This window comes from Nicotiana tomentosiformis, chromosome 9, assembly GCF_000390325.3.
Source record: "Nicotiana tomentosiformis chromosome 9, ASM39032v3, whole genome shotgun sequence".
In the NCBI taxonomy this organism is placed as follows: Eukaryota; Viridiplantae; Streptophyta; class Magnoliopsida; order Solanales; family Solanaceae; genus Nicotiana; species Nicotiana tomentosiformis.
In genome coordinates, this window is record NC_090820.1 from 80,665,949 (window position 1) to 80,675,959 (window position 10,011).

General features: G+C 34.7%; 1 protein-coding gene across 1 annotated transcript; it reads left to right on the forward strand.

Moving 5' to 3' along the window:
• The first annotated feature begins 3,671 nt into the window (after positions 1-3,671).
• Positions 3,672-8,802, forward strand: LOC104109617 (cyclin-B1-2-like). Its single transcript, XM_009618969.4, has 4 exons — positions 3,672-3,909; positions 4,408-4,508; positions 7,548-7,645; positions 8,462-8,802. Exons 1-4 carry the CDS (start codon positions 3,784-3,786, stop codon positions 8,560-8,562), a joined length of 426 nt encoding a protein of 141 aa, XP_009617264.1. The 5' UTR covers positions 3,672-3,783; the 3' UTR covers positions 8,563-8,802.
• The last annotated feature ends 1,209 nt before the right edge of the window (positions 8,803-10,011 follow it).

The window sequence follows — 10,011 nt, forward strand, 5'->3', positions numbered from 1 at the left end:
TACAAAATACATTGTATTTATACAACAAATTTCCTGCGTGGAAGGCAATGAAGGAGAAAGAGGCGCTCCTTTTTCCAGCATGAAAAGCAGTGGTGGAAGAATAAGTTTCCGGTCAGACGAATACACTCAGATGTGAGATACAGAGAAGGGGAAGAAAGCCATGGATTACGGCATCTCCGTCAAATCTAGATCTGGTGACACCTCCGATCTTCCTACACCATTATTTTCGACGCCGGTAATGGATTGATCACAATTTCGTGATTTCAGATTTGGATCTGACGGTGGGTGGCGATGATGTTTAAGGGTGATTCACGTGAAGGGAGGCGACGATTTGGTTGGGCTCCGGTAGAGCATCACCGGAGAAGATGACAAGCGGCGATTTCTCTACTGTTATTACTCGTTGGACGGCGGTGGGTGGTGACGAAGTTGGACGTGCGGCTGGCCGAGGGAGAAGAGAGATGGAAGAAGGAGAGAGAGAGAGAGAGAGAGAGTTTAGGAAAAAGATTGATATAGTGGAATAACTCTATGTATTTGGAATATAGCTATGATAGGTAAATTTAAAAGGTAAATACTTATCCGCACCGGGTGTTTATACCCATCCTATAAATAAATGACATATGTCATTTTATTTAACCATATTTTTTAGTATATAACCATAGTTAACTACCATATATTTTTCACATAATTTTAAATAATGTTGTATAAAAATTCTCTTTGCTATTCTTTGTCATGTTCCTTATGTTAACGTCAACTTGAACTAGCAGCAAATTACCAAAAATACAAGAAACCAACTGGGAAAAACTCAAGTTTTTTAGCTAGACATTTCTTTGTTCAGAAATTGTTCAATAAATTAGACGACAAAACAAAATTGTAGTTTATTAGGATTTATTGATAAGGAGGAAAAAAAAAAAGAGGAGGCAGACTATATTTCTTTCCTGGTACTTACATGTATTCGATGAAAACATAAAGATAACTCCACATTTATTAAAGTTATATTTGTAATTTAGTTTTGCTTACTCCAAAGCAAAAAGTAGCATACGCTTACTTGCTAAACTTGTCTCCCACAATATATTCTCAATTGAGTTTTTGGCATAATATTGTACACTAATTTTGCAATTGCATCATTAAAAAAGTAAACTTCAGCTTCTTGTTAAATCAGCGATGAAGAGTAAAACCAATGTTAGAAGAAAAACTGAGGGAATAAAAGATAGAAATGTGACGGCAACCCTAAATTTTATCACGGTGCCTTATTAGATATACTCCATCTTTACAAATTTTATTACTTAAAAATAGGACTCTTAATAAACTTTAGTTTGTTATTTATGGTTAACTTAATTAAATTGGGTGTATACACCGTGTGTGAAGTAAAAACTATTATTATTTAAAAATAGGACTCTTAATAAACTTTAGTTTGTTGTTTATGGTTAACTTAATTAAATTGGGTGTATACACCGGTAAGTTTTTACATTGTAGCTATGGAAAGCAATTAAATAAGAAGGTAGTTATCATCCATAAATAACCCTAAGAATTAGCTATGGCACGTAAATTTTCCTAATAGAAATAAACAAACAAAATTGGGTTAAACGCTGTAAGAATAATAAGATAAAAAATAAAAAATAAAAACATATTGTTTTAATGGTCTCAACCCACAACCTGCCCCACCCCGCTTGAAATATGTACAAAAAACCAGTTACCTCGCCCCACATCAGAGAAAACTCGTCCCGCCTCATTGTCATCCCTAATGTTAAATAATTCATTATAGAAGTACAATAATTAATTTCAAACCCAATAAATTCTTATATTAAATGAGTTGTAATCTCGATATTATAATTTGGTTTTCATGCATCATGGTTGCAGTGGATCAGAAGTCCTGGGATGAGGTCTTATTAAGTGGACGTTTGGACATAAGAATTGTAAAATTCCAAAAAGGCGAAAAGAAATTTCAAGTGAAAATGATATTTGAAAATTAGAGTTATGTTTGAACGTGAATATAATTTTGGATTGTTTTTAAATTTTTCTGAGTGATCTGAGTGAAGATTTTGAAAAACAGTTTTTTTGGAGTTTTTCAAATTTTCGAAAAATTCTAAAATTCATCTTCAAGTGAAAGTTGAAAATTTTATGGCCAAACACTGATTTTGAAAAAAAGTAAAAAAAAATCAAAAAAAAATAAAAAAAATCTTATGTCCAAACGGGCTCTAATCTGTTCTATTCTTTAAAGGAAAATAGATAAATAAAGAATAATATCAGGAGTGAAGGAGAAAAAAAACATTACACTTTTGTCACTAGTTGCTGGAACACAGTGGCGGAGTCAGAAGTTTTATTAAGGGGTATCAAAATATATAAAAGTAAATACACCTAAAAATTATGGGGAGTCAATACATAGCACGCATACATATAAATTTATTTTTTACCTACATACATAGTGTATTTTTTTCGCAAAGGGGTGTCATTTGACATCACGTCCTATAAGGTGGCTCCGCCACTGCCGGAACAAATCATTTCCAAGTTCCAAAAACCTTTGTTAATTTCAGCGTTCAATACTATGAAATGGTGCACGGCGTCATAATGCAGGATCCAAAGTGCTTTGGCTGTATTTTTTTCTAAAATGCTTTTCAAAAAGTAATTTTTAGGCAGATACTTGATTCTTATTCTCAAATCTACTTCTATTTTTAATCAAATATTTTTTTCTCCTAAAAACTTGATCAAATACCTTAACTTTGAAAAATAACTTTTATTAAGAAAAAAAGTACTTTTGGCCGAAACAAAACTTGGCCAAACATTCGATTAAAAGCACTTTTTACAAATTTGGACAAATACTAATTATTGATCAAAAGTAATTTTTAAATTAATTAGTGAAACATAGATTATCATCAAAAATATTTTTTAAAACGTATTTTTAAGAAAAAAAAAATTAATCAAAGTAAATTGATTTTATAAGTTTGGTCAAACAAGCTATTGTTTTCATCTATTTTAGGGCTTTTATGCTGTAGTTATTATTCCTTTAGTTTTTATTGATGGTACTGATATATTGTCTCTTCTCGTTTGCCTGAATCGATAGTCTTTCGGAAACAGTCTCTCTATTCCCTCGGGGTAGGGGTAAGGTCTGCGTACGCACTACCTTCTCAAAAGTTTACTAGTAGGATTTTACTGGATTATTGTTATTGTTGTCAGTCAAGCAAGCTATTCGACTGCTCAAAATTCTCAAAATCCATAAAAAGTCGCAAGTAAAAATAGCACGGGCTAGCCAATTTTTGGATTGGTAATTGAAAAATAGCCATCGTTTGCAAAGTCATTAAAAATAGCCACTATTTTGCTGTAACACGGACCGATCCAATATAATATACTGGAGATTGATGCACCTGTATATAAACTTCCAGCATATTATGCTGGAACTCCAACACACGGAAAATTCCAGCATAATATACTGGAGATTGGAGCACCTGTGTATGAACTTCCAGCATATTATGCTGGACCGATATATTATACTGGAACTCCAGTGTATTATGCTGTAATATTTTTCGAATTTTAAAAAGTATTTTCGTTCAAATTTATCTTTACATAAAAAGTGGCTAAATTTTGATTAGTTTTGAAATTGTCACTATTTTTCAATTATCACTTGTAAATTTGGCTATTTTTTAATTTATTACGAGTGGCAAAGGAGGGGCCCGGCCCAAAAGAAGCCACAGGTGAGGCCCTTTTCTCCTTTTACGTCCTTCACCATCTCTCTTTAGACAGAGATTTCTTCTTTCCCTTAATTCTTTCAGACGAAGAGAGCAATCAGCAATGGAAGCTTCAAAGACAATACCACACGAAATCGGTGGAGTGAGAAGTGATGCTTTTCGATTCGGTCTTCATGGTGTTAAGAGTGACATCGTCGGATCTCATCCTCTCCAATCTTCCTACCACTCCGTACTCTTCTTTCCTTATCACACTTTTTTCCCCTTTAAATTATTTGTTTGAACAAATTAGAGCGAGGAAAAACTGAATCTCAGTGGTCGTGGTAGCATGCCCACTCTGTCACTTACAATAATGTTACTGTTCATGTATAGTTCTATTTTTAAGAAGATTTTAAGTTTTGTGCAAACTATTTTCACAATCATTTAAAAGGTAAATGCATGTAATATAGCCTAAAATAAATAGTAAGTAATCTGTTATGACTGTTTAAATTACACGGATGGCGTAAAAATTCATTAATTAGTAAAGTTTTGCTTTGGACGAATTAGAGTCACAAAGAACTGAATCTCAATAGATTTTGGTAGCAACGCCACTCTATTGCATATGCTATACCTTATTCTTAAGTATAAATTTTCGCAAACTTTTAATGTTAAATGCTATAATTGTGTTTTTAGTATAATTTTAAATATATGTTCCTTTTTTCTTTTTTTTCTTTTTTTTTTACTTTGGCAGGCGAAGGTTAGGCAAGAGAAGATGAAGAGGAAGATCCTTGCCAACACTTACGGGTCAGCTTTACCTATGAAGTTGGAGCTCGAGCGCCAAATTCTTTCAAGGTTGGCGTTTATTATAAGTAATTTAAAGTTTATTTTTTGATAAAGAGGTAATTTTAAAGTTTTTTCTCTATGTCAGTGTAGAAGAGATGTGAAATTTAAAGAATCTAGCCTTAGAGAGCTCGTTAAAAGATAAATTATTGGGTATTGGAATGAAATGGGTCCGAGTATGGTGGAATAGATGGGGAATTTGAAGTGAGACATAGTTGATTAATTTGCTAATAGTCTATTACTCTATCTGAAGGGGAACGTTGGTGCAACGGTAAAAATTGCCTTCGTATAACAAGTAGGTCATGCCTATTGCAAAAATGCAAGGGCTGCTTACATAAGACCCAATGTGGTTCGGGCCCTTCTCCTGACCTCGTGCATAGCGGGAGCTTAGTGCATCGCCCTCCCTGTTATTGGTATGAAATGGGCCCGAATTGGGTGGAATAGTTGTAAGAGAATTGTTGATTGAGATATAGTTGATTGATTAGGTAATAGTCTTTAACTTTGTTTTTATAACCTTATGCGCTGATTTTTCTGATATATAAAGAATTACTTATGCAGAAGCACTTGCTCGCTATGGTTTTTCACTGTGAAATATTTTCTATTGGGTCCTATTGGGAAAATTTATTCCCTTTTTAATGTTCATCATTTGTTACTCATTTTTTGTATGTTCCTTGATTCTTACCCGATTGGATGCCATTCTTATCTAATCAATGAGATATTTATATAATCGAAGGGTGTGACTTAGTGGTTAACGAAGGGGAGGAGCACATTGGTCTTAAGTTTAAATCCCAACGGAGACAAAAACACTAGATGATTTCTTTCCATCTGCCTAAGCCTTGGTGGGCAGAGTTACCCGGTACTTGTACTAATTCGAGTTAGTAGGTGCGCAGTGGAATAGCCGAATGCGCGCAAGCTGGCCCAGACACTACACCTTAAAAAATGGGATGTTTCTATAAGTATTGTATTTGCCTAGCTAACAGCTCAATTGTGTGGTGAGCTGGGTAGGTTTCTGAGTTAAAATTCTGGAGAAAGTACACCATGGATTTTCATTCATAAGTCATGTTTATTTCTTCCTGTCTGACACTCAGAATTTGGGCATAGGATAGAGCGACATGAGTCTCTACTACTTATACAAGACTTGAGTAGAGACCTTTGAGTCTCTTTAAATTCTAGATTGATGTTTCTCATTCTTGTATGTAGTTCAAGGTATTATATAAAATCTTTTCCTAATACATTATTTGAATAAGTAAGTTTGACCTGAGGCTTACCGGCTTAAGAACGTCCTCGTAGTTTCTCTCTTAGGGAAATAATTTTCAAATTAAATGGAAAAAGGCTCTTTTTGGACGATCGGAATGTGATGCATTCCTCTATTTTACTCTCCTTCACATCAAATTCTAGCCTGTCGTGGAGGATAGTTCTGCTGCTCGCTGTTGCAGAAAGTGCACCGTAGGCACCATGACAATTTAGCTTACTGTAGTTGCCTGATGAAGGCCTCTTTCTTGGTAAATTATGGCTTACTGATGTCATTGGCAGCTGGCTTGCATTTGGGTTATATAAATTATTCTGCATGAAGGAGCATTCACCGAGTGAAAAATGTTATTACACTGTACCGTTGCTGATGCATCTGATTTTTGTCAGATAGTATTTGCAACCCCCTATGTATGCAGAAGAGAAAATTTAACAATTGCTGGTAATGTTGCAATTTAAGTGGCCTCACTTTTAAACATTAGCTATTAGTACTAATTATAGAATGCTAGTTGCCAGTACTTAAACTCCTTGGAGAAATAACAGCAGATTATCTAAAATTTTCTATACCATGCTTCCAATCTTATTAATGGAATGATTGCAAAAGAAAAACCTTTTAGGTCATTGGAATCAACACACCCTCTTATGCTCGTGAATGTGTGGAGCAGATCAAAGCTTTTGATCTGAATAAGTGAGTAGAGGTATAATGATTCTTCTGTGTTGGTTGTTGATTGGTTATAGGGGCTGATAGAGGTAAGTAGAGTTTTGCATAGGATTTTTCTATGAAAGGGGGCAAAGTGGGACTCTCTCCGCAATGGAATGCAAAGGTCAATAAGGAAGAAGAGGCATCACGTGGCAGTCCAAATGAGACAGAAAATTAACTGACGCAAAAAAATTTGTTCAATTTTGCAAACTTGCGGATGTTTGTGTTAGGGATTTTGGGGAATGTCTTTAATTCTGAGATCAAACTTAAAGTGTGTATTAAGGTGACTCACATTATCTACGTGAACATATGTTCTTTTCCTTATTTTCCTTTAATGTTGAGGTGTTGTACATCCTTCATCGGTAGACTTGAATGGTGTTTGGAGTCTTTTGTTCTTTTTGGGTTTTTTTTTTCCTTTTGATTGGTAGGGTTTTTGGCTCTTTTTACTGTTGGAAGAATTATTTCTTGATTGGAAAAAGAAAATGTCATCTTACTTTAGTATTAAGTTAAGTTTCTCAAAAAGAAATCTATTAGCATGGAGAAGTGGGTAGCCCCCAAGGTTTTGATCTAGTGGTAACAGTGCAGCCCATGATGTATTGTATGTGTTAGGCGCACATCACGAGTTTGAGCCATGTCGCAAGCAAAAGCTTGATATATAAGTGGAGAAAGGTAAAGGGGCGGATTATCCACCAAATGTCAAACCGTGTGCCACGGGCTCTCGGAAAATTTTTGGTTATTAAAAAATTATGGAGAAGTGGGTAACTCTATTGAAAATATGCAAGTGTAAATCAACTTTATTTTGGTAGTTCTTTCTTCTTTACAAAGAAAGGTCTTTGACAAAGGTCATTAGTTTTGGTCTTCAAGGTACCATTTCTATGTTTAAGATCCCTTTTTGATTAGTCTTTGTCTCTCTGAAATCTCACTGCCAGGTTCTGTTATGTTGATTTTTTTACTGGCAAATATATTTTCTCTGGTGAAATGTGAAATGTACTGTATTTCAAGGTTACATAGCTTACTTTGTGTACATACAACAAAGAAGCTGTTTCACCTCAGCAGTTATTGGTCTCCGGTTTTTAAAACTCATTACTTCTAAGTATTTGCAGATTTCAGAGGCCATCTGGAAGTATAACATCTTCAATGGTGGGTTTAGAGGCTTTAACAGGAGCTTTGGATGACTTCGGTTTTGAGGATTATCTAAATGGTACACATTGTTTATAATATGCCAACTATTATGGTTGACTATTGTTCCTCTTCACTGGATCTTGACGATGAATTTTCTTGGGAAATGCCTTTGATTGGTTTGACCTTCCTCTTGATCGCCATCTGCTACTTAGATACTTAAGCAACTCCGTTGGCTAATTGATTTTCAATTCTTCTTTTTTAGTTCACTGAAATTTTATTTGGTTTTTCTAAAAATTAAAACTGTTTTCAGCTAGTTTAGGCAATGGGTTTGAAGTAGTTGCATTATTTGACGAACAATAGTCTCTTTTGTCCAAGTCCATAACCTGTACAAGCAACATTGTTTTGTCAAATTTTTTCGTTTTCTAGAGGTTTGTATCTAGAATGATTTCACCTCAATAATTCTCTGAAGGGCAGAAGTTAGAAAATCCCCTCTGCATGGTTAGACCCCTATGAACTGCTCAAGTGAGATAATGTGACATTAGATTAGCTGAAACATGTTTCACGTGGCTCTCATGTTATCGTGACTTGTGTGCTTGGATAAATTTGATAATACAAGAAAATTGTTCATGCACACCTATAGGCAAGCTCAATAGGTTGTTCTTTTAGGATCATCAATGCAGGGAAGGATTAGTTTTCCCTAATTTGATGCTGTGACAATCATTTGCTTTCAACTTGGATTGTTATTTTGCATGTTGTTGAAATGCCTGTACAGTGAACATTTGATGTTTCGTTAGGTTTACTTACTGTTCTTTTGTCCGTGTTATTAAAATTTTATTCATAATACATATTGTAGTTGCTCTTGAATTCTTCTTCGTTTTCTTGATAAATCCTGCAGATCCAAAGGATTCTGAAAGTTTCCGTCCAGCTGACATGCATCACGGCATGGAAGTGCGTCTTGGACTTTCTAGAGGACCAGTGTGCCCCAGTTTCATTTGACAAACTTTCATTTCATGTTTTCCAATGCTGCAGGAGTGTACCATTTGGAAGCTTTATATCTTGGTTATTCCAATATATTTGTGTTTGAAAAAGAGTGTTAACCTATAGCGACTTTGTTTTGTGTTGATTTTCTACTACACTAATTTGAAGCATGCTTTTGAGTTTGTTATTGATATTGTACAGAATATGGTGAAAACTTGATTTACCCCATAACAGGCAGTGTTAAAGCTTAAAATTGAATAGCTGTGGTCAATTCTAGTCGGTAGGGATTTTAAAAGTATGGCGATCTGTTAACACCAAACCAGTGAAGTTCTTAGTTGATCGTATTTCATTTAAAATAAGGCACATGGCTATAGTGTTTACTCAAAAGGAACATTACTAATTGATGGTCTATTGTACTTAAAATTTGATATTGATATAGCCACGTGCCTTATTGAACATACAACTTGATATTCGTGGGGCCACGACTTACCACAAAGAAGGTGAAGATAGTCAAGAAAACTCCGCAGTTTCCTATTATTATAGTGAAAACCTCAGAAAAATGCTTAAATAAATGTTTCATTATGTTTGCTGTCACCTTCCTAATGATCGGAAGAGCGGCATTTGCTGCGCTGTTCCTTGAACCACCTGGATACCAATTTGTGCACCATTAACTCTAATAATTGAACCAAATACGAAAATTGCATATTCTTTGTTAGTTTAACTATATGATATTCGATCCTTCTAACTCAACTAACCTGCATTCGCTTCGTATACAATGTAAACGCTCCTTGCCAAGAATTTTTTCATTTGCATACCTCCACACCCATTTAGTAATGATGCAGAATGAGACTAAAGATGGAATATGATAAAGAAAGGGGGGTAACATGGGACATTTAAGAAAAGCACCTGGATGCCAAACACAAATAGCAAACAAGGTAACCACGATAAAGTCAGTAAAATTATCGATCCCTTTGTTTTCCTAGTAATGCAAAGACTAGATACATAAATTATGTCGACTTGTTTTTCTATTAATGCAAGGACTAAAAAATAATGCAAATTGATTGTCTACCAAATTGATTATTTTTGTTTTAATTGTGATTTTTTGGGTGTGGATCTAATCAGCTCCGTTTAACTGCCTTTCTTTGACAATGAAGCTTCCGAACAAGTGAGTAACAGGATTACCAGTTGGGATTTAATTTTTTATTTTTAAGAATAAACTTGATGCGCACCGATTGAGTGTCTACTAAGTTGAGTATCTTATCTTTGGTGAAAGAACCGACAAACAAATATACATATCTCATTCATTTGATTAATGGAATTTAGTTTTTCTCAAGCATGTGTGAGATTGGACACATGAAAATAAAGTATTCTATGTAGGGCCAATAGGCAAATTGTTTCTTTCTTTTTCTTTTTGGGGTATGGGAAGGGGAGCGGCGATTATTCGCTTTCCTCTTTCGTATAATTCAT